At 36.2% G+C, this 24,335-nt stretch overlaps 2 protein-coding genes across 3 annotated transcripts; one reads left to right on the forward strand and one right to left on the reverse strand.

Moving 5' to 3' along the window:
• Positions 1-79: 79 nt before the first annotated feature.
• LOC306869589 (ubiquitin carboxyl-terminal hydrolase 39-like) lies at positions 80-11,062 on the forward strand. 2 transcript variants are annotated; one of them, XM_079416369.1, is made up of 13 exons: positions 80-207; positions 1,259-1,340; positions 1,427-1,521; positions 1,765-1,901; positions 2,090-2,242; positions 3,667-3,892; positions 5,598-5,672; positions 6,177-6,244; positions 6,424-6,612; positions 6,867-7,009; positions 7,122-7,257; positions 7,353-7,439; positions 10,658-11,062. In XM_079416369.1, the coding sequence occupies exons 1-13, from the start codon at positions 156-158 to the stop codon at positions 10,709-10,711; spliced, it is 1,497 nt and encodes a 498-aa protein (XP_079272495.1). In that variant the 5' UTR covers positions 80-155; the 3' UTR covers positions 10,712-11,062. The 2 variants fall into 2 exon arrangements, with proteins under 2 accessions (XP_079272495.1, XP_079272494.1); XM_079416368.1 differs by having other exon boundaries at positions 6,162-6,244; positions 10,658-10,974.
• On the reverse strand, positions 10,766-24,111 carry LOC306869590 (prosaposin-like). Its single transcript, XM_079416370.1, has 10 exons — positions 23,933-24,111; positions 23,605-23,663; positions 22,668-22,739; positions 22,141-22,257; positions 21,745-21,882; positions 14,227-14,307; positions 13,929-14,112; positions 12,400-12,530; positions 11,847-11,924; positions 10,766-11,732 (listed from the first exon to the last, which is right to left on the reverse strand). The coding sequence occupies exons 1-10, from the start codon at positions 23,979-23,981 to the stop codon at positions 11,703-11,705; spliced, it is 939 nt and encodes a 312-aa protein (XP_079272496.1). The 5' UTR covers positions 23,982-24,111; the 3' UTR covers positions 10,766-11,702.
• Between the last annotated feature and the right edge of the window lie 224 nt (positions 24,112-24,335).

Here is a 24,335-nt window from a genome sequence, read left to right on the forward strand (position 1 = left end):
TACATTACAGGACAAAGCCAGTGTTTTATTTCATTTCGATCCCGGGTTATTGTGTTCTTGGCCACCGATCTTTGAAGCGGAAGTTTTGTAACACTCGCAGAAGGCGTTTGAGAAGTGTGCATTCAACACTGATCTTTCTTGGTATTAAACGTAAAATGATCGCAGGCGTGAAACGGGAGAGGGATGTTGATGAAGATGAAGAGGAAGGTATATTCGGAGCGTTTATGAGCTTGATAGTTTAGCAGCGGTTTAGAGAAGACGGTTTAAAGAACGCTGGAGGCCCATGTTTTCAATGTGACGTTAACGTTAGTTGCTAAGATACATGAACTGTTGTGTATTTAGCAGATGCTTTTATCTAAAGCGACTTAGAAATGAGAAAAAATACCAAACAAGCTAAGTTATTTATCTTAAGGAGATCGTAAGTATATCAGCTGTGATGGAAAGGTGCATTGCGCAGGAAGACACATGATCATATGTGTTTAATATCTATTCTGCGTATCATGGGTTTTGGGTGACCTGATTTCTAAAATGGAAACCTTTTCTTAGTTGTCAAAATTTTAATGAAATCTATATTTTTATGCATAAATTAAAAACGTATCGATTTTATATATATATATATATATATATATATATATATGAAAATAAATAAAATGCTGTGGGTTCCATATGCATTATTATAATTAATAATTTATTGTAATGTTTGCGGGTTAAACGGAACCTAACCGGCTTTAAGAAAGGTCACCAAAAACCACTTTTTGAAAAATAGTAAATGGTAATCATCGCAAACCGAAAAGAAATTAAAACCGTATTATATCACCAGAAAAGTGACATTACTAAATAAAAGAACAAATGATAAATACATGTTATTTAGTAAACATTTAGTTAAATATTTAATACTTTTTATGTTGAATATTTTCATTTTCACAAGCTGTATATACTATATACATTAAACACTTTTTTTTTTCTCCGTTTTCAAATGCTATTTTATATTTTTTGCTATGTTGGTGAGGTTTTTTGCAATGTATTTGCAGGCTTTTTTTTAAAGCTTCTTTAAAATAGGACCCTTTTCTGGGGACAAACACTAAAAATTGTGACTGCCCCTGGAAAATGGGGACATATTATCACCCTAATGTGTTGAGATCCCTTTTCAGAGCTAAGAAATCCTCACTGAATGGAATAGAGATCTTTATGTTTGGATGTTATTGACTTGGAACTGGATTCAACATGGTTTTCACATGTGGTCTTTGCTTAATTTCAGAGGTGCGAGTGAAAATTGGTCGTTCTCATGGTATTGAAGATAAAAGAAGCCGCCATTGTCCATATCTGGACACGATCAACAGGTAAATATGACTAAGAATGTGTTTATTATTGTTAATCACTGTTGCTCTTCTGCTACAACACTCGCTCTGTTCTTGTCTTTTCTTAGGAGTGTTTTGGATTTTGACTTTGAGAAGCTTTGTTCAATCTCTCTCTCACACATTAATGTCTATGCCTGTCTGATCTGTGGGAAATATTTCCAAGGTAAGTGTGTCAGGTAACCTTGTTTTATATATTTTTAACCTTAGTTTTGTAATCTTCTCAAGTTAGTGTCACAAAATTTCCCTGGTGTGTTTCATTATCATTCTGAAAAGCCAATTATGGTGTAGTCTGTGTATTTGATATTAAAAACCCAAATATATTTGATATGATCTGAGCTTATGCACCTCAGTTTGACTATGTATTAAATTTGAAGCACATTGAAGTGTTGTATTTTATTTCTGTCAGGTCGAGGTCAGAAGTCTCACGCGTACATCCACAGTGTTCAGTTCACACACCATGTTTTCCTGAATCTCCACACGTTAAAGTTTTACTGCCTGCCAGACAATTATGAGATTATTGACTCCTCATTAGAGGACATTACGGTGAGTAGAGTCAACTTCTGACACAGGTTTCCTTCAATCAGTTTATTGTCAGTATATTATAACTTTTTTGTCTCATTACATTGGTAAAAGCAATGACATTTTACTTTTTATCTCAGCAAATCATGTGCTGTAGAACAACGATGGTAAAAGACTAACATATGTGATTCTACTTCATTTCTTTTTTTCAGTATGTGCTGAAACCCACATTCACCAAACAGCACATCGCTGGTTTGGATAAGCATGGAAAGCTGTACAGAGCCTACGATGGCACTACCTATCTGCCAGGAATTGTGGGTCTAAATAATATCAAGGCCAATGACTATGCTAATGTGGTTTTGCAGGTAAGCTGAGCAACCAGGTATTTATTTAATTTTTTATGTTAAAATGCTTTCTTCTCTCACAGCTTAAATGTTATGGCTTTAAGTGAACCATCTGTGGTTTGATCTTTTTTACTCTTTTTACAGTTTATTTCATGGTGTCTTTGTTACAATGTAGTTATTCATTTAAAGTGCCCTGATTATTGGTTATGAAAGGTCATATTTTGGTTTTGGGGGTCCCCAACAACAGATTGACATGCATGCAAGGTAAAAAACCCCCACTTTTATTGGCTTATAATATGCATTTATTTTTACCTTACTTGTTCAACGACTCCCAAACCCCTCCTTTTGCGTGAAGCTAATCATATTGGTCCGATTGGTCGATTTAATTTCCATTTCATCACGCCTGTAATGCCTGATAAAGTAGCGTTTGTGAGCGCAGTGCTGCTTTGTGCACAGCTGTTACCGGAGAAACAAAGAATGAAGATGTAACAAGTTGAAGTACATTTGAAAATTTATTAGATTTATCGATAGTAGAAATATATATATGAACCTGGTTATTGTGAATTTAAAAGTGGGGTAAGCGATTTTGATCACCAAAACAAACACGCTCCTATTTTGATAGCTCCGCCCCACACATACGTACAGCAACGATGAGTTCTGCGAAACAAAGCAAAACCAATGTTACTCACCTATCGAGAAGAAACAAAGCAACCTTGGCGCCCGATCGCAGGCCTTCCCACTCCTCCCAGCTGAAAAGCTGATCTGATATTTACAAGGGTCTTACTTCTTGCCTTATCGTAACACCGTGTCTACACCGGACACGAGCGGCGCAACAAAATACTATAGAACTGGATGGCTCGCCGTGACACGACAAATCCCCGACAGTAAACTGCTGCCGCGTTCTATTTATGACATATTGATACAATTTTTTTATTATTTTCAACGGTCGCTTTGTCGTGTCCAGTGTAGACAGACGGGACAATTTTTGCATCCAGTGTTGACACGGTGTAAGCCTTCTTTTGTTCCGCAGACGTTTTCCTCTTTTGTTTTTTTATCTGCCATCTCTATCTTTCTGTCGCTTGGCTCGGCTAATGTCTGTCATGTGTACTGATGAGCGCTCTCTCCTCGCATCATGAGTAGACATGCCCCTTACTGCTTTTTGGCTACAAGTTTGTTTTGGTACTCGGCCCTGACTTGTTTTCTAAAGCGTTTTTGAAAAAATGCATACCCCACCTTTAAGACACATTTAGTTTAATAGTACTACTACAGAAGTCTTACCTGTATGACTGACAGATATGCATTACATTAGGTTTATCAGTTTATGTTAAGACAATGTAATGCAAATGGTTCACAATTCAATATGCAATTCACATTCATGAATCTTACATTTAGGCCTAAATATTGTTTTGAGTGTACTATGGCACCATTTGTTCCCCCCCCTCAAGGCGCTATCAAACGTGCCACCTCTACGGAACTACTTCCTCGAGGAGGAAAACTATTGCAGAATCCGCCGGCCGCCAGGGGACATCATGTTTCTGTTGGTGCAGCGCTTTGGGGAGCTCATGCGCAAGCTTTGGAACCCGCGCAACTTCAAAGCCCATGTGTCGCCACATGAGATGTTGCAGGCTGTGGTGTTATGCAGTAAAAAAACCTTTCAGATCACTAAACAAGGTATAACACCAAATTCTGAATACTACTGTACTGAATGCTGTATGCACACTGCCAAATAAGCTGTTATTAGGTTGTTGTCAAACGATGTTGCTGTTGTCATGTTTAATTTAGAAAGTGGCGGTGTAATATGAATAGTCTAGTATTATGCCAATCCAGGATTTCCGTGGGGTCTTAAAAAGTCTTAAATTTAGTTGTATCAAATTTAAGACCTTGAAAAAAATTTAATTTTATAAGAAAGTCTTAATTATGATTCAAGAGGTCTTAAATTTGGAGAATTGCGATATGGCTGAATGTGGCAATTAAACTTCAAAAGGCTATGATTTCATTAAATAAATGTGAGTGCTGCAAGTTCAAAGTCAGGGGCTGCAGTGTTTTGTGTTCTGTCTTTACCGGGAAAATATATTTCAGCCGAACGCGACACCTGCTGTCAGAGAATGAATCGGTTACCATAGGTTAAACTAGTGCGCTTACGAGTGCCTTCTTTCACTGCACGATTCAGTCTATTAAAATACATTTAGAATGATCACATAATTTAAAATATGGGGGCAGAAAATGTATAGCCTATATTTACGGTATATAATTGCATATAGTTAATATCACACAGAGTGCCATTCTTTTCTCCAAAAGTCAGCATGATTACAAATGCGATTTTGATGTTATGCAACAGTTCAATAAATGAGAAGTTAATATTAAGAGACTTACGTTTTAGACACCATGTTTCCTGCTTTTGCTCAATTTTTACAACAAAAATAATTCCAAACACAGCTACAGCACTGTTTTGCATCTCTGAGCAACATGATGGTGATTCGTTCCTGAATGAATCAACCTTTTAAATGATTCGGTTCAATCGCAATGACTCGCTGCCACCTGCTGGCGGTTTTAATTTCACATTTAAAGTATCTTCATTTTTTAAAAATAATTTCAAACATCAGTTTTCAACGTTTTATGTTTCAAATATCAAAACATAATTTATGCATTTGTAAGTGCAGGTTAGCATTCTATGTCCCTCTGAGCTGCATTAAAGTGTGTGTAAATGCATGTAAATGCCACTTCAGATGCATTGCAAAGATAGATTTAGTTGATACTGATTTCATTTGGTTGGCAATAGCCCAAATGCAAGAATTTGACTGAAAAGATGATGCACACTTTTAGAAAAATCTCACTGATGTGAACTTACCACGCAGAATATGAAGAATATATAAAAAAATTCAGGAGTCAGCTGTCTGTGGTAATCTTTAAGATACCAGCACAATAACAAACTCAGCAAAATATTATCTAAGTATTGTTATCGATAAAATCCCAGAAAATATCAAGATATCATTTTTTTGGCAATTTCGCACACCCCTAATTCATGTTATTTAATTGATATAATAATTTATTGATAATAATTGTTAAAATCAATATAATACTTTTGACTTATCCATTTTCTTAAAAATGGTTTAAAGGCTGAACTTTAAAGTTTATCATTTTATAAAACTTTTTGTTTTTGTGAAAACTTGAATCTGAATTGTAAATTATGCTTTTGACAGTCATTTTACAGTTTAATGTGATACTATAGACATTGCCCTACCCCGCTCATATGGTATTAATTTTAAAAAGTCTTAAAAATCCTGCAGAAACCCTGCAATCAAACAGCAGTCTTTGTTATTCTTATTAGACAGGAACTTGTGCATTTTAACCTGATGTTGGGCTTTTTGCCCTCTAGGGGACGCTGTTGACTTTCTGTCCTGGTTTCTCAATGCATTGCATGGTGCTCTTGGTGGGACAAAGAAGAAAACATGTGAGTTTTGTTTTTGTTTTGATGTAGATTTTTAAGAGGTGTGTGCTAGTTTTCCTTCTGAGGTATATATTCATAAGTACAGGATGGAATCAAATCTTCAAGAAAAGGCTACAAACACATCTCTTCCATCTTTATTTGACCCTCTAACTCTATTCTAATTCTATTTTATCTATTAGTTTCCTTTTTTTATTTAAAAAAAAAACTTGACCCTTTAAGACTTGCACTCTATTTGTTGTCTAGCTGCTTGTTTTCTATATAAAAAAGACCTCTAACACTAGCTTTCTCTATTCTTTTTCTATTCTATCTGGTTTTTTTTTATCTATTATATAATTTAAATTACCTTGCTACCCTAGACTAGCTGAGACTCGTCACAGCACTTGCTTATTATTGCTCTTTTGTTGATTCTGATTGCTTCCATTGTCCTCATTTGTAAGTCGCTTTAGATAAAAAGCATCCGCTAAATGTGAATAAAATCAACTCAGTTGGCAGTTTTCTCTTTTACAGCCATCATCTCCAAGGTGTTTCAAGGGTCCATGCGAATCTTCTCAAAGAAGCTTCCTCATCCAGATTTGGTAGGCGTTTTGTGCTTAAACCAGTTTAGAAAGCCTTTCTCAGTTATTTTTTGGTATTGACAGCACCTTAGGAACACTGACACTTGTGCTGGCATCCAACAAGTCAATAGAAAGTATGGGGGTCAGTATTTACAGTGTCAGATTTGAGAAATGATTTTTTCCGTGCTTGTTTCTTACAGCCTGCAGAAGAGAAAGAAGCCCTTCTGCTTAAGGACGAGTACCAGGAGAAGATGTCTGAGTCCACCTTCCTGTACCTGACGCTGGATCTGCCCACCGCACCCCTCTACAAAGATGAGAAGGAGCAGCTCATCATTCCTCAGGTTCCTCTCTTCAACATCCTGGCCAAGTTCAATGGAAACAATGAGAAGGTGTGAATTCATTTTCACATTCATTTGTTTGGTTTGCTTGTATAATATAATTTTTTTGGTTATTTATTTTCTTTATTATCCACTCAACATTTTGAATGGCACATGTAAATTTTTGTAGAGACAAAGGCAAATGCTTGATTTTGATTATGCTAATTAAAGTCTATTCATGTGAAATGTTATATACTTATTTTTATTTGTGTAAAATAACATGCATTATATTATTTGATAAATCATTACCATTGCCTTTGTCACAGGAGTACAAGACATACAAAGAGAACTTTCTGAAAAGGTTCCAGCTCACCAAACTTCCTCCGTACCTCATCTTCTGCATCAAGCGATTCACAAAGAACAACTTCTTTGTGGAGAAGAACCCAACTATTGTCAACTTCCCCATCACGTATGTGACCACCAATGCTAAGGATAAATTAATTTACACTTTTAAACGTTTCTATATTCTCTGTAAATGTATTTTGAAAAATTCTTGTTGTGAAAACATTCATGCACAATAGGAATGTTGATTTGCGCGAGTACCTGACAGAAGAGGCGCAGGCCACAGAGAAGATCACCACCTACGACCTGGTGGCCAATGTAGTTCATGATGGAAAACCCACCGAAGGGTCCTACAGGATTCATGTTCTGCATCATGTGAGTGTGTCACTAGCACCTGATTCCTTTCAGAGCGTGGCAGTACGGTTATTGGGATGGTTTGTATAATATGGGTGGTTTGTGATGTTTCACAGGGCACAGGGAAGTGGTACGAGCTTCAGGACCTGCAGGTGATTGATATCCTTCCACAGATGATCACGCTCTCAGAGGCGTACATACAGGTTTGCTGCTCATTACTTACATTTGTCATTCACTAAGTTAACGAGGGTGGCTGAGAGAGATGTCTATAAATAAGTGGATATTACCGGTACATTAAAATTGCAGTTTTGTTTAGGAATGCACGATATTGGATTTTTGCCGATATTTTTCAACTCATTTTGGCCAATTGCCGATACCGATATATTTCCTTTTGTTTGGAAACAAGAAGTCTCTCCTGTGCAGAAATTATAAGCAAATTATTTTTTAATTTTGGTTCGTTTTTAACAAGAATTTATTTGTTAGAATTAAATAAAAAGCAATGAAGTCCTTTTATAGTGACAGTACACTGAAGATTTGAAAATAACTATAAATAAACTATCTTCAATTACTGCATTTATTTTTACAGAAAGATGCAGTGGTAACATTTTATTTTCAAATTTAACATTTGTAAATGGTCTAAAGCAAGAGTTGTACAAATTCTGAAAATCTTTTAGAGCTCATAATTTGTTTAAAAATATAACATTACACATTAATGAATAAATCAGTATATGTAAAATGATTTAATTTAAGTGATGCTTTTTTTTTTTTTTTCTTCTGAACTTTAAATCAAAACATAATCATGATTTTATGGCATCAATTACTGCTTTATTTAAACAGAAACAGAGTCTAAATATTATTTGTGTATTTTGCTTTTATTTTATTAGAAGTAGGCCAACAGAGCCCCTATGGAACTAAAACTCCTTACTGAATGGGCATTAGGACCCCGGAGCTGCCGCTGCACCTGCTATTACTGTTGACTCTATCACACACCGAACGCGTACCTGAATTGTTAGTTTAAATGCAGCGATCCAAAACAGTGAATCTAATCATCAATTCAGGCAAAACTTTGCTTCAAGAATGAGCCACACTGCTGACGTGATCTAATCGCAAGCACACCCTTAGCACATGTGAGTTAATGTCTTCCTCTTATCGGCAAGACATATCGGCATAATGTTTTTTTTTTATAATTTCCCATATCGGCCCGATGCTGATATTTACATATAAAGCCATTATCGGCCGATTCCGATATTGGTCCGATAATATCGTGCATCCCTAGTTTTGTTGACAGAAACCTGATTTGGTTTGCTTTTGATGTTTTGGTCATGCAGCAGCTGTAAGACCCTAGATTCGCAAGTCACATCCTTCACGTGCAAAAAAAGCCCAATGAAAAATTTGCTTCCTTTTACATAAATTATTTTCAGCACCGATCGATTATCAGAAGTGCTGGTTCCCTCTCTCTTCTTGACTCTACAATCTATCTGTTAATGAATAATGCACACTTTTTTTTTAATGCATTTTGAGGCAATATTATAACTGAAGTAAAAGACCTAATCTTATTAAATCATCATATGGGTAGGGATGTAACGGTATGAAAATTTCTAATCCTGATTATTGTGACCAAGATTATCACGGTTATCAGTATTATCACGGTATTGTTAAAATGTGCTGTAGATGTTCAAAAAGTACCAACACATAGATCACTTCACAAAGTTTCATTTTTAAAAATCAACAAACAACAAATAAAATGACGTTTTGTTTGCATAATCACTAAAACAATAACATTGCCAATGATGTTTGAATTTTAAATGACAACTTGACTGACACCAGTTTAATAGCATGTGCAAATATCTAAAGTAAATGTTCAAATAAAGCTTTTAAAAAGTTTCAAATAAAGGTAAACCTCACATTTCAGCCTTTAAATAAAGAAAAGGGTTAAGTCAAAATGATAATTGATTAATAAATGATTGTATTTAATCTGCTCCATAAATAATTCTAGATAATTTATCTGAATTGTTTAAATGTGTTGAATCCACATAAGCTTGTTCTTCATCAACCGGTCAATTTACAGCAGGGCATGCAAATTCGGTCCGTTTTTGGCCAGACAGAAACTGTACCAGTGTACACAGACTGAATGTAAATACAAGTCTCTGTAAATCCACTCTCTGACAGCAGGTGGCACTTTATATGGAAAAGCTGAATTACAGCCGTTTCCCGTGAATTCCGTGGATAAAGCAGTTTTGCGATTAAGAAAACTTCCTTTAGGTATTACATGGAGCGAAGGTGAAAACAAAATGCCATCGAATCGTTTCTGAAGACAGTCGGAACATTCCGAGGTACATTCATATAGTTAATTCATTTATATATTAATTCGTAGAATTCCCTCAGCACTCGTTTAAAACCTCCCAGCTTTTCCGCCCTGTTTTCACTCAAAACAAAACTACTCTGCATGCTGTGCGCACGTGACACTGTTACTGGAAACTGTGCTTTATGCTGTACTGCATTTATTTATCGTGAGTTGTTCAAATCGCGGTAATAGAATACGGTTTTAATGATAATTAAAATATGAAACGGTAATAATAACCGTGGGGAATTTTATCATGATTTATCGGTAATCGTTACATCCCTACATATGGGTACTGTAGTTGTTGCTATCCGAAAGATTGTTTTTTTAATCTATGTATCACAGGGTTTCTACAGATTTACGGATTTTCTGCTATTTATAGAACCTATTGCAAATAGTGGCAATTATCTGCACCTCAGTGTTGTAGTACATTATAAAACATAGCACAATAATATTGTATTGAATGTAAGTTTATAATTTCAATTCAAATTATTAAATGCATACCACCTCATTGGGACAATAAAGCCCTCCCTACACCTACCCTAACCCTACCCAATACTTTATTTTCAACTTTTTATTTACATCATTTTTATTGAAAATAAATACCTTTCCCATGTGATTTGAGATTTGAAAAGGGAGGGGGAAAAATTCAGCAAAACTGTCTATTGCATCAAGAAGCACATGCTTTACCATCTACGCCACTGGAGCTGTTGTTGGCTGATCATCTTTTTTTGTAGTGTTGAATAGCCCAATCACATGTTGGTGGGCGGAGTTAGTGTAAATAGCCTCTGCCAACAAAGGCGGGCTAGTGTAAATAGACACTATGAAATTTTATTGGAAAACAAGACCAAGGATATACTTTTTTTTACAGTGCATGCAAAATTTAATGTCATGGCTGTATGAATTTATTTTCTGCTCCGATTAAAGACATTTTCAAAGCCTTAATTTGTGGAAAAGTAAATCAAGACTTTTTGAGAGCTGAAGAAACCCTGTATTATGTCTCAAAGATCTCATAGAAAGTTGATGTTTTTGAGGCATCATCATCACCCAGCCTTATTTCACCAGATTCTTCTTTTGCAGATTTGGAAGAGACAAGATAAAGACGAGGGAGCAGAAAGTCATACAGGGGCATAGGAGGCCCAAAAACACAGCATTGGTGAGATGTAAATGAAATGAGTCATTTCTGTTCAGGCTTGAATGCGCACCAAAGCTTTAAGAATGAAGAGACTCCGTTACAATGAGAGAAGACATTAAACGAAAACCCTGATGTGTTCAATTTCATGTAACACCCAAGGCCAACCCAACACATTTTTTTATTATTTCAGTTTTTTAATTGCGACTGTTCCTTTGCCTGTGATGTTTGTAGGATGAGATCTTTTATTAAAGTTTTCAAGACTATATACAGTGTCTTTCATTCATCTCTTTAGAAAACATGTGTTGTGAATAAGATAGATTGAAGCCTCCAAAATTAAAGTACAACATATCTGATGTTGCGTTTGTTCTAGAGTTATTCTAAATTTAAATGCAGTGGACATTGAAAAGAAGCATGTATGGTTTTGTTGGTGAAATGAATAGAGTTAATTTGATAGAACAACACAAAGATGTCACATTTTTATATGGTATTCTACCTTTTTTGAGAGATTTATTAAATGTTTTCAGGTATATTAGAAAATATTATTAAGGCCTTCATTTGAATTGACAAACAGAAATGTCATTCGCTCTATCAACTGCTTACAATACCTTAAAATATTATTCTGTACAGTTTATTTCTTGTCATTTTAACACGTGAGTTAATAATTATTTTATAATGTTACACTAAATGCAAGCTATGTTAGGATTTCCTATGTCAAGTTGACTAGATTAATGTTTACTCAGTGAGGAGCATGGAAATACAGATAAAGGACATAATTGATAGGAAGTAGTTAAGTACCGGTACATTAAATGCAAATTGGCACATGAAGGTCGTTTGAAACAGATTGAACAGTCATTGTCTCCACATTTACTGTATGTCTCAAATTTCACTTGATTTTGTGTGTGGCAAGGGGAGTGGATAGGAAAAGGTTGGACAAGTACAGTAAAAAGTTGTTGCTTTTCTGATCTTTGAGTCTTGCTCAAACAATCACTTTCATTTGGGTCCCTTGCAAAGGTAATCTTCCTGTTGACAACACAAAAAAACTGTTACTCATGTCTGAATCTCTCCAGACCTACTAGAACACATGAAGTGTTCAACAACCCCAATGTAAAGTTAATTAAAATGAGAAGTTAGTACCTCACATGCAGCGAGGGCTGGTTGTTTCCCATCACTCTTCAGGAGCCTGTGGCCATGCAGCTTCACGAACCCTTCACACTAGGAGAGAACAAGGAGAAGCACTCCAAAGAGTCAGACCATTGCATTTGCATAACACGTGGCATTATTTTATATCACTGCAGGAGATTGTCAGATAGTCTATAAGTACTTAACGTGTGAATTCAGATACTGAAAGAGGTTTCAATATATCCTTCATTGCTCAAATCATATAGAATTTGGTCCCACTTCTCGTGTCTCTAATTATGAGTTAACATTAAAATTAATAATTTAACACAATGCATTTTTAACATTGTACTTAGTTTTAAAATTCCTGTATGTAACTACATATGTAGTTTCTGTAATTATATCTATAATTACATTGTTGACCAAACCTGTCCCTAACCAGTGACAAAAGTGTTTTGCAATACAATATAAACATTAGTGCATTCTAAGAGTTTTATGTAAGTATATAGTATTTAAAGACATCTAATATACAATGAGAACAATGATTTTTATAATGTATTGTGATCATTACACGAGGAATAGCGTTCGGGTGGAGGTGGCACATCTTCTGGAGCAGGTCAGAGGTCTGGATCTCGGTGGCGTTGTGACCCAAATGAAACTGAGAGAGGACTGCAAGTATCTTACAGGACTCGCAGTCTGATACTGGAGAGGACACATAAAATGCATTATTATTGATCTCACACACAGAAATAATGATTCTTCAATTAGTTCTGGTCTGAGAAAGTCAAACTTTTCCATGGCAAGCACCAAGTCAGAATATCATTCAAATTCAGTACCACCTATAGTCACTAAGAGTGTTTTGCTCTGTAATTTTTGTCGTCCGCACAGTCTGTTAATGTCCATGCACACAGTAGCTGCAAGCAGCCTGATTTGTGTGTCCATGTGAACACAACAGCAAAGTCCCTTTAAGGAAAGTCATTTTACTCGGTGGCCATCTTTGAAACGCCTCTAAGGCAGCTATTTCATGCAAGTACAGCTCCTATCTCTTTGAATAGAGAAACCAAATCAAAATAAAAAATTCTCCAAAGCTGTTCCCCAAGCATACGATTCATTTTCATATTTGAAATCACCAGTAAAATCTGACAACAACTGCATCATAAATGTTTTATTATTTTTTTAATGCTCAAAGAGTATTTTAAAAAGTTAAATTCTGATTAAATTCAGCTGGAGCTTCCAACACAGCTGCAGTGACGCGATGACTTTACCAATTAGCGACTGGCTCTTTTATTCAGAAGGCGGGACTATTCTGCCATATTGTCTCCCATTTATAAGTAACAGAGGTGCACTGCTTTTGAATGTCTAAAGTCTTTGACAACAGCGTGTGTGCAAATAATGTGAATGCTATAAAAAAAATTTGAAAAAGGTTATACTTTGTAAATTGTATTTTGAATTTTGCACATCATTGCTTTGTATTTTAAGGTTAACGGAAATGTAATTCCGTAAAATTAATAGATAATGTCCTGGTAACAAATTATCATTAGGCTAATTATTTTTTCTTTTACAGTGCCTGTGCAAGTGATTTGCCTAATTGAAAATAAGTACACAAATAGTCCAATAAGTACGCAAGTATGTCCAATAAGTATTTTGTAAACATCCAGATTCATATTGATTGAAAAGTAAAAAAAAAAAAAATCTGCGATGACTGCTCATTAAACATCCCAATCTCATGAGAATATGTAACTTATTTTACAAGGTGGCGGTTTTGTATTCACTTTTGCGATGTGATTTATTTGAAAACGTGATTTTTAGAAAAAGAATCAAGCGTGAAGCTCCACCCCCTAAACCTAACTGTCTAGGCACACATATGAATGTGATTGTACAAAGAATTAGACACTAATTGACCAAAATGTAACATTTATATAAATTGCCTTAAGATTTACATTTTTATGCATTGATTTGACAGATGCTTCTATCCAAAGCGATGCACATTTTTATTTCAAATTTCAGTTCTTGCTTTTCTTGCTTGCGCCATGCTGTACAGTTCTGTTTGAGCCTCAGGAAGAAAGATTGCATTGCTCTGCTGTCATTCATGCTACTCACATGACAGTGGCATCTCTGGGAAAAGACACACACCCAGCGCAGAGCAGATGGCATGTGGAGAGAGGGAGGACAACAGCAGATCAATCAGCTGCTTTCCGTACTTTTCTATGAAGTTGTTACATGTGTCCTTATATTGTGAAGGCAAATAGGTACAGATTTTCTCCAGAAGGTTCACTACTGCCTCCTACAAGTCAAACAAGCAAAGTGGAAAATAACCCAGGAGCAGTTTATATTCAGGCATTTTGGGGATTAATTCAATTATGAATGTGAAAATGTGAGCAAGATTTGAAGTACTTACTTCAGTTCTCTCTTTAGGCAACATGCTCTCTATTGTCTTTATGAAGAAAATACAGAAGTTACAGATGGGATTGGCTTTAACCTAAGAAAAAGAGAAGTAGTAGAGTTTGAGAATCATGGCAATCTTATCAAATGTTGCGTTATGCACTAAATAATCGTCTGAACAGAGCTCTAGCTAATGTGTTTTTATGACTAGCATGGTCTCAAACAATTCATCTTGTTTCCTAGTGAAACCTTTTTGGAGTATTTGCAGTACCAGTCCACTATTAAATAAGTCATATATTGGTATAGCACTTTTACACAATACACATTGTTTCAAAGCAATTTATTTGACCTTAATGACTTATTATTAATAAGCTCTATGCTATAGATAGCAGTTGAGAGCTGAGCGATAGAATAGTTTACTGTTAGCGATGATATAGATGACCAACCAGATGAGATTTGCTATAGTACTGCCTTTCATTTGAGTCTATGGTATGTATGTGGGTAAAATGGGTTATACATATACTTTTTTTTTTTTTTGCAGTGATATTGAGTATAATGACATTTGCATGGTTTTGATTTGAATTAATAACATTCGGTGTAGTGACAAACATATTTCAGATAGAATTGGAGACACTAGGAGAGAACAAGGAGAAGCACTCCAAAGAGTCATTGGAGAACCACACAACTGTAATGAAAATGGGAATTACTGAAACAGTAAGCAGCAGCAGTTGCACTCCAAGAGCCCTGTCAAGTGTGCTGAATTTCTCCGTTGTCCTGGAAGAGGAGCTGGTGCTTGACAACTTAGGAGACTTAAATGCATTTATTGTACTTTTGGATTATTGTATGCACTCATCCTGGAGTACAACAAGGATTTAAAGGGATAGTTAACCCAAAAATGAAAATTCTGTCATTAATTAATTACCCTCATGCCGAGCTCATGAAACTGCATCTTAACTATTTAAACATTAAACATAAAATACATTCACATATTAAAAATGTCAAAAACACCATCAAATTTGAGTAATGGGGAGGTTACTTCACCCAGTGTTTAATGTTTAAATAGTTAAGATGCAGTTTCATGAGCTCAGAGTACCTTTTGTGAGAATGGTAATATTCAGTGACATTAACCTAAACACTGGTTGAAGTAACCGCAGATAAATTATTACTGTTATTTATTAAATTATTGTTATTTTATGGTGTTTTTGACATTTTTAATATGTGAATGTATTAAGGTGCAATTCATCAGCTTTGTGTATCTAATGAGAATTAAAATGCATGATTTTGTAAGGTATACTGTGTAGAAAATGTCAATGTATTTATAATTTTAAGGTATTTTCACAATATTGTTGTATATTTCATTAAAAGTATTAAAATGTGGCAGTGTTTAGTGTGTCATTTAATAATTTGTTCCTTTTCTTTTGGGACAACAGGGAATATACAGTTCAGTAAGGGTGCTTTAGCACTATACATTTACCATTTTTAAATTAGGTAAAACAAAAAATGTATGCTACTACTATTTAATATATTTAATTTGGCCAATAACTTGGTTTGGTAGACTTCTTTTTTCCCAATTGGCTCAACATATTATTTCTCATTGAGCCAATGCTAACAGACTGTTGCCACAATTGATAAAATTCAGTTAGCAGAAATTCAGTTGGGCCAATGATTTAGATGTAATAATGTCACTAGAAAATTTTGAGTTGGGGAGGTCTGAAATTTTTTACAGTGTGTATATATACAGTGCCCTCCAAAAGTATTGGAACAGTAAGGCCAATTCAAAGGATTTGCAAATAAATATTAAGTCTTTTTCACTTTAATCTATGTTAATTCTATCTGTTCCAATACTTTTGGTAACATGAAAAATGGGTGGGTTCAAACAAAAGGTGCTATCTTCTAAGTTATGTATCAGATCCAGATGAAAATACCTGTAAATAAAAGCTGAAATGTTAATCTCTCGTCTCATATTCATCTTTTGATGTCAAACCCAAATGTCTTCAGTCTACAGCAAAAATAAAGGAATTGGCCTTACTGTTCCAGTACTTTTGGAGGACACTGTATATATATATATATATATATACACAGGTGCATCTCAATAAATTAGAATGTCGTGAAAAAGTTAATTTATTTCAGTAATTCAACTCAAATTGTGAAACTCGTGTATTAAATAAATTCAGTGCACACAGACTGAAGTAGTTTAAGTCTTTGGTTCTTTTAATTGTGATGATTTAGGCTCACATTTAACAAAAACCCACCAATTCACTATCTCAACAAATTAGAATACTTCATAAGATCAATAAAAAAAAAACATTTTTAGTGAATTGTTGGCCTTCTGGGAAGTATGTTCATTTACTGTATATGTACTCAATACTTGGTAGGGGCTCCTTTTGCTTTAATTACTGCCTCAGTTCGGCGTGGCATGGAGGTGATCAGTTTGTGGAACTGCTCAGGTGTAATGGAAGCCCAGGTTGCTTTGATAGCGGCCTTCAGGTCATCTGCATTGTTGGGTCTGGTATCTCTCATCTTCCTCTTGACAATACCCCATAGATTCTATGGGGTTCAGGTCAGGCGAGTTTGCTGGCCAATCAAGCACAGTAACACCATGGTCATTGAACCAGCTTTTGGTACCTTTGGCAGTGTGGGCAGGTGCCAAGTCCTGCTGGAAAATGAAATCAGCATCTCCATAAAGCTTGTCAGCAGAAGGAAGCATGAAGTGCTCTAAAATTTCCTGGTAGATGGCTACGTTGACTGTGGACTTCAGAAAACACAGTGGACCAACACCAGCAGATGACATGGCAGCCCAAATCATCTCAGACTGTAGAAACTTCACACTGGACTTCAAGCAACATGGATTCTGTGCCTCTCCAGTCTTCCTCCAGACTCTGAGACCTTGATTTCCAAATGAAATGCAAAATTTACTTTCATCTGAAAAGAGGACTTTGGACCACCGAGCAACAGTCCAGTTATTTTTCTCCACAGCCCAGGTAAGACGCTTCTGACGTTGTCTCTGGTTCAGAACAGTGTTAATTTTGGCATGCTTTTTTGATTTAGTCTTAGTCTTTATCTTGAGAGAAAAATGCTTAATAGTCTTAGTCAAATTTTAGTCATTTGAGTCTATCATAGTTTTAGTCTAGTTTCAGTCGACGAAAAGTCATTGCATTTTTGTCAACTTTTAGTCATTACTTTTAGTCAAACTGCAGTTACCAACATTTATTTTGGTAGCTATTTTATATGTAGTCTTCAAACAAAAATAGTCATTACCAAATCAATTAAGTTTATGAGAAATTTGAATTAAGCATTGAATTTGGGAAAAACTGGAATAAATTCAAATTTTTTGGTAGAGATACAAATTTAACAAATTTTTCAGATACAGTAGGTTTATATAACAAGTATACATTTATTTAACATCTTTTGTTGGTTAATATTAATGGCATAGATAGGTAGGCTATTTAATTAGGAATGCTGTCCATTTAAGACGGATGCATGTAATACTGACACACATTCAGATTTCACCCACCTGTTTACGTTCACTTAAGCCATAACCGACTGTATTTACATGAGATGCTCTACACCAGGGCTATTCAATTGGCGGCCCGCGGGCCACATGCGGCCCGGAAGCAATCTCCAAATGGCCCAGCCCATGGTCCCGCCAAAAACGCACATCCCTATGTAAATTCATACAGTAGTACAGACCACGTAACCTAGCAACACGCAAACAATGCAGAGCGTGCCGGTAGTAGCCTAGATTACTATCAATATGTCTTTCTCAACACTGAAACGTAAAATTGCCAATGAAAACCGTCAGTTTAACCCTGCCTGGACTGACAAATACTTGTTTATTTTACCGCCACATCCAAATGCCAAACCGATGTGTTTAATTTGTAATGAGTGCGTTGCAGTACTTAAAGATTACAATTTGCGGAGGCACCACGTTGAGAAACACCAGATTTTCCACACCAATTTTCCAGAGAGATCTCAAGAGAGGGCAGCAAAAGTGCAGAGTTTGATTGCATCTTACAACCGGAGCAGTACTACCATGGTGCGGTCATTCACAGCCCAAGAGAGAGCTACCGCAGCATCCCTTCGTGTTTCCTGGATATTGGCAAAAAAGAAAAGGCCATTCACAGACTCTGAAACCGTGAAGGACTGTATGCTGGCCGTCGTGGATGAGGTGATAAATGATGATAAAATTAAAACGAGCGTGGCATCTGCTATAAAAAACGTACCCCTCTCAGATACTTCCAACATTCGTAGGGTTGAAATTCTTGCTGCAGATGTGTATGAAACGCTGTTAGGAGATCTGAGGAAAGCTGATACTATGTCTATAGCAGTAGATGAGTCCACAGACAAAACTGATACTGCTCAGTTGTGCATATATGTCCGTTTTTTTGACAGCAAATGCTTCAGAGAGGAGCTGCTCTGCCTACTGCCGTTAGAAGGACACACAACGGGCGATATAGTCTTTGGGAAAATTTCCGCTTTTTTTAAAGACAATGGTCTGGATATGTCGCGTGTGTGCATGCTTGTGACAGATGGGGCTCCATCCATGACAGGGAAAGTGAATGGTTTGGCAGCACGTTGGTCCGCAGTTGCACCTCAGTTGATCTCCTTACACTGCATTGTGCATCAGGCGGTGTTGTGCGCAAAACTAAGCGGGGCGCTCAAAACGACAATGGACAACGTGATGGCTACAATTAATTTTATTCGCTCTACATCAAGCCTCCAACACCGCTTGTTCCGCATGCTGCTGTCAGAAATGTCTGCTGAGCACCACGACCTGCTTTTGCATAATGACGTGAGGTGGCTGTCCAAAGGCAAAGCACTGGAGCGTTTCTGTGGTCTCAGAGAGGAGATCATAACTTTCCTCCGCAGCAGCAAGCAAAAAAAGGCAGAAACGCACTTGAGTCGCATACTGGACGACAACTTCATGGCCGATGCCTGCTTTCTGAGCGACATATTCAAACACTTGAATGATCTCAATTTGGCACTACAAGGCAGAGACAAAACTGTCATCGACCTTGTGGAACAGATGCGCGCATTCCCAGTTAAACTGGACCTTTTCGCAACTGATTTGAGCACAGGCCGAATGCTGCATTTTCCGACACTCCGCAAATTCATCTCATCCCCCGCACAAATCACGGATGTGATGACAGATTTCATTGCAAGGCTGAAAATGAACTTTGCTGGTCGATTGGATGGACGTGTTCTTCCCTCAGAGGTGGCCGTTTTTGTTAGAGACCCGTTCACTGTTGCAATAGAAGGGGACTTATCAGCCAGAGCAAAGCAAGTGGTTCCTTCCATTGACGAGGGGAAATTCACACTCGAACTTGTTGACATGCAGTCATCTGTAACCATGGCACAGGAGCTTTGCACTAACGGGCCTACAATGTTTTGGACTAATGTCAACGTACATCAGTTCCCTAACATTAAGAAAGTAGCGATCGTCATGCTCAGTATGTTTGGATCAACATACACATGTGAGTCAAGTTTTTCACACATGAACTCCATAAAGAGCAACTATCGTTGCTCCCTGACTGACAGTACTCTCCACCAATGCCTTCGGATTGCATTGACAACTTACGAGCCTAAAGTCACTGCTCTCGTTCAAAACAAAAAATGTCACTTTTCCCACTAAATCAGCTGGGTAACTGTAGCCTACATCAATATAATGTTGGATGTGTAACAAAGGCATGCCTAATCACAAATGTGGTGATTTAAAATATGTTCCCTCAGTATGTGCAGTAGTCCACCTTGTATTCATGTGTTAGTTATAGCCTAGTCGTGAATACTGTGCACTTTTTATTTTATGCACTTTGAGATGTTCCTGGGTCAAATGTGAGTAAGATGTTTATTTTGTTTCAAAAGGATGTTTTGAATGTTATTGCTTATCTAACGTACTACTGTGCACTATTTTGTTTTATGCACTTTGTGATCAGATAGGTCAGATATGTAGCCTAGGTAGGCCTAGGCAAGAGGTGCCTAGGTCAGTTTTTTTTTTTTTTTTTTGTAAGTGGAAAAAGTAGGGGCTACCTCAGATTCTGTTCAGTTAACTCTTTTGTTGTATTTTTATGCACCTTTTGATGTGCAAACTGACCAAAGTTAAAAGAGAAACAATGAATAAACCTTACATGCATTCAATAAATTTGTTTGTGTTGGTGTTAAAATGTGTCATTACGAGTTGCTTCGCTGCTGAAATAACTGGCCCAGCTAACCTTCTTGGTTTGAAAATCTGGCCCAACTGAATTTGTAATTGAATAGCCCTGCTCTACACGATATACATTTGGACTGCTGTGTGTATATTTGAGCACTGAGAACTGATCGCGCGCTGTGTGAGAACTGAGAACTGATCGCGCGCTGTGTGAGAACTGAGAAAGAGAAAGTGGAGCACTTCTATCAGAGTGATTCCGCCTGTCGTGCCTTCACTAACTTTAAGTTAATCAACAACGAATTGTGACTCCTGGGAAAAACGGGACGTCTGGTCACCCTATCCCTATAACCATTCAGGTGCTGAGGCCATTGTTTCAGATCGCTAGTTTGCGTTTTGGTAGCGTATCCGCCCACTGCGGCTGCCATACTGTGACTAGATATACAAACGCCCCTCATCTGATTGCGATCCAGTGACAGGGACACAGACAAGACAGTTAACTTAGCCTATAGGACGTATTTTGAATGTCCGGTAGTCCTCAAATAACAGTTTAGTCCCGTCTCGTCTTGTTAACGAAGACGCGCATAAATTTCGTCATAGTTTTTATCATCAGATATTAGTTTTATCTCCTCAACTTCTCGTCTTAGTCACAGAAAAAAGGTTCGTTAACGAATATTTTTCGTCGTCCTCTTCGTTAACGAAATTAACACTGGTTCAGAAGTGGCTTGGTAGCCCTTTTCCTGAAGATGTCTGAGCGTGGTGACTCTTGATGCACTGACTCCAGCTTCAGTCCACTCCTTGTGAAGCTCTTCCAAGTGTTTGAATCAGCTTTGCTTGACAGTATTCTCAAGCTTGCGATCATCCCTGTTGCTTGTGCACCTTTTCCTACACACATTCTTCCTTCCAGTCAACTTTGCATTTAATATGCTTTGATACAGCACTCTGTAAACAGCCACACCTTTCAGTAATGACCCTCTGTGACTTACCCTCTTTATGGAGGGCGTCAATGTTCGTCTTCTGGACCATTGACAAGTCAGCAGTCTTCCCCATTATTGTGGTTTCAGAGAACAAGAGATACCCAGAATTTATACTGTATGGATGGTCATTAATTGAAACTCAAATGTAAATATTCTAATATTTTGTGATAGTGATTTTTGACTTTCATGAGCTGTAAGCTTTAATCATCAAAATTAAAACAAAAAAACTTTTGAAATGTTTTACTTAACATGCAATGAATCTAAAATATATGAAAGTTTCACTTTTTGAAATAACTTACAAGAAAAAATGAACTCTTTCACGACATTCTAATTTATTGAGATGCACCTGTATATATATATATATATATATATATATATATATATATATATATATGAACTTTGATCTAACTCATACCTCTTGACTAGTTCCTCTTGAGGGTTTTGCATACAGAAAACCATGCTCATTCAGGCCAACGGTGAGCTCTGATGGTACTTTTCTCTTAGACTGGCTGCCACACAGTCCCAACATCGTGCATATGTCACCATTTTCATTCTGCGATGAGGACAAAAACATCTATTTTTTAGTGTATGGAGTCTATTATTTATGTAAAAAAAACATATTACTCATGTTTAAATATTTAGATTTAAGAAAGACATTAAGTCAGATAGTCAAGGTCAAACTCCATTGTAGTTGGTTATGGATAGCACTGCTATATTCTGCCAAGTGTTTAATATAATAAATAAAACCACTAAAATTGATCTAGCTACTAGAATCCCCCACTGTCATGATGTTAAACTCAGAAGTACTCACTGCAAATGGACTGAACTGTCTGATGATCACATGTACGTATGTCTTTGCTCCATCCATACACAAAGGGATGACGGGGTGTTCATAACAAAACATGTCCAGAGCTTTTTCAATGAGATGCTATGAAAAGGGAACAATCAAGGTCAGTGTACAAAAAACTCCAAATGATTTGTAACAATGATCTTAAAAAACATGTAATTCAATTCAAAACAACTTAGTGACAGACACTACCTCACATGACTTAACTGCCATAAGAAAGTGAAACTAGCCTTTTAGTTTGAAAATAATGCCACTGCAAATTTCACTTCTCTAAAAAGAAATAAGACTTAAAACTAAAAAAAATTAGATATAAACTGCCATGAGTTTGTGTTGTACAGGAGGTATTTACTAGGTCTGACATAAAGAAAATGTATAATTCAAACTGGACTAAAATGACTAAAACACTGATTCATTTAAAAATCACAATTCAATTATATTCAATTCAATGACTTTGAATAAAATCTATTAGTAAGCATTACAAACAATTTCACCTGTGAGTCTTGATTGGAGAGGATTTCTGTCAACAATTGTACAATCTTCTTGCAATCGGTGCACATGTTCATCTAAAGAATGAAAACAGTGGAATATCATGTTGGCTTACAGTTATATTTTGTGGGCTATTTGATGTAATATGAATAAAACCTGACTAGATATTTAACTTTCGATATCAATACATTTCAGTGCTTAGTTTATTGGCTGCACTGTAAAATGTGGAAAGGAATAGTGTATACAATGTGTTACTGTTTCTAACATAAAACCACAAACTCTCACAACCTCTATTTTAGGGTTGTATGTGTAAAAGAGAAATATATCTACTAGAAAGAAGGAAGTGTAAAAATTCTCAGATCTTCTTTTGAGTTTCACAGTTCACAGATGTTGATATGATCTATCAAGGGTTGCAATTCTCTGCAACCTTTACCTTATATATAAGTGCAGCATTCTGCAGCCTGCAACCAACCTTATACAAATAGTATTGATAAGACAGGATAATAAATGAAACATAATGACAATTTATCTACTAATGGTCCAAGTGGAGTAGAACCTGATGAAGTAACCTGAACCTATGTTAATGATGTGATGCTTTCCAGATTTATTTATTTATTTTAGATTTGGATCAAGCATATACCTGTGTGAGGAATAATGTGTAATGCTATTTTAAACAATGCATTTCAGCTCAATCTCTTCAAAAGGTAGTTGACCCGAAAGCGAAAACTGTTCATTTGTTAAAAAAAAAAAGAAAAAGAAAAAAAGAAGTTAAAAGTCTATTAAATATAATTATATAAATTAACTTAGTGTATGTAGGTTATGGTAGTTGCAGCATTATCAGTTTATGAACAGTGTAAACGAACTGATCCACATATAATATTCATTTTCATCCGCATTTTACTATACATGCAAGTTATTGTTTTTCAATCATTGGTAACTCACCATGGAAAGGCTGGGTGTTTGTGGTTCTGTGAGCTGAAGGTCTACACTTCTTGCCCATCCTATAGAGAAGCCAGAGCATGTAAAGTATTTAAGTAATTCATATGGAGTTTTATGGAAACAAGCTGACTTAGAAACAGAAGGAAATCTACTGCCTTCGAAAAATTGAAGAGCTAATTTGAAGTATATTGAAGTCTATTATTTAAGTAAAAAATCTTAATTTAACTCCTAACATAATCCTTTTTAGTAATATTAAGCATTTTAATTATTTAGTTTAATGGTTATGGTCATGCAAAATAGTCAGCTTTATTTAACATTTAAAAACTCTTACCTAAGGTCAAGGTAGAAGTGAAGAGAAAAAAAGTGATGCTGGCAAACATGATGTTTTAATCAGTGCTCTGGAATGAGAAGTGCTCCTGCACTGCAGTCAATGTACCACAAACCTCTGTGTTCTAAATGTTTTATAGTATTTTGATGAGGAAGTAGCTAGTTTCATCACCAGCCAGCAACAGTCTTCCTGATTCGCTAGATAGGTCTATTTGCATAGGACATAGACTTAAAGAGATGGTGAGTTCCCATAGTATTTCATCCTTTACCTCTATATTCCTACACATATATATGCTTAGAGACACGTACCAGTGGGCTGGATCTGGGCTGAACACTATGTTGCTGTGTGGAAACACTAAAATATAAAAGGATGATTTTTATTTAATTGTGTCATTTCATTATATTTT

The sequence above is a fragment of the Barbus barbus genome, assembly GCF_936440315.1.
Source record: "Barbus barbus genome assembly, chromosome: 5".
Lineage (NCBI taxonomy): Eukaryota > Metazoa > Chordata > Actinopteri > Cypriniformes > Cyprinidae > Barbus > Barbus barbus.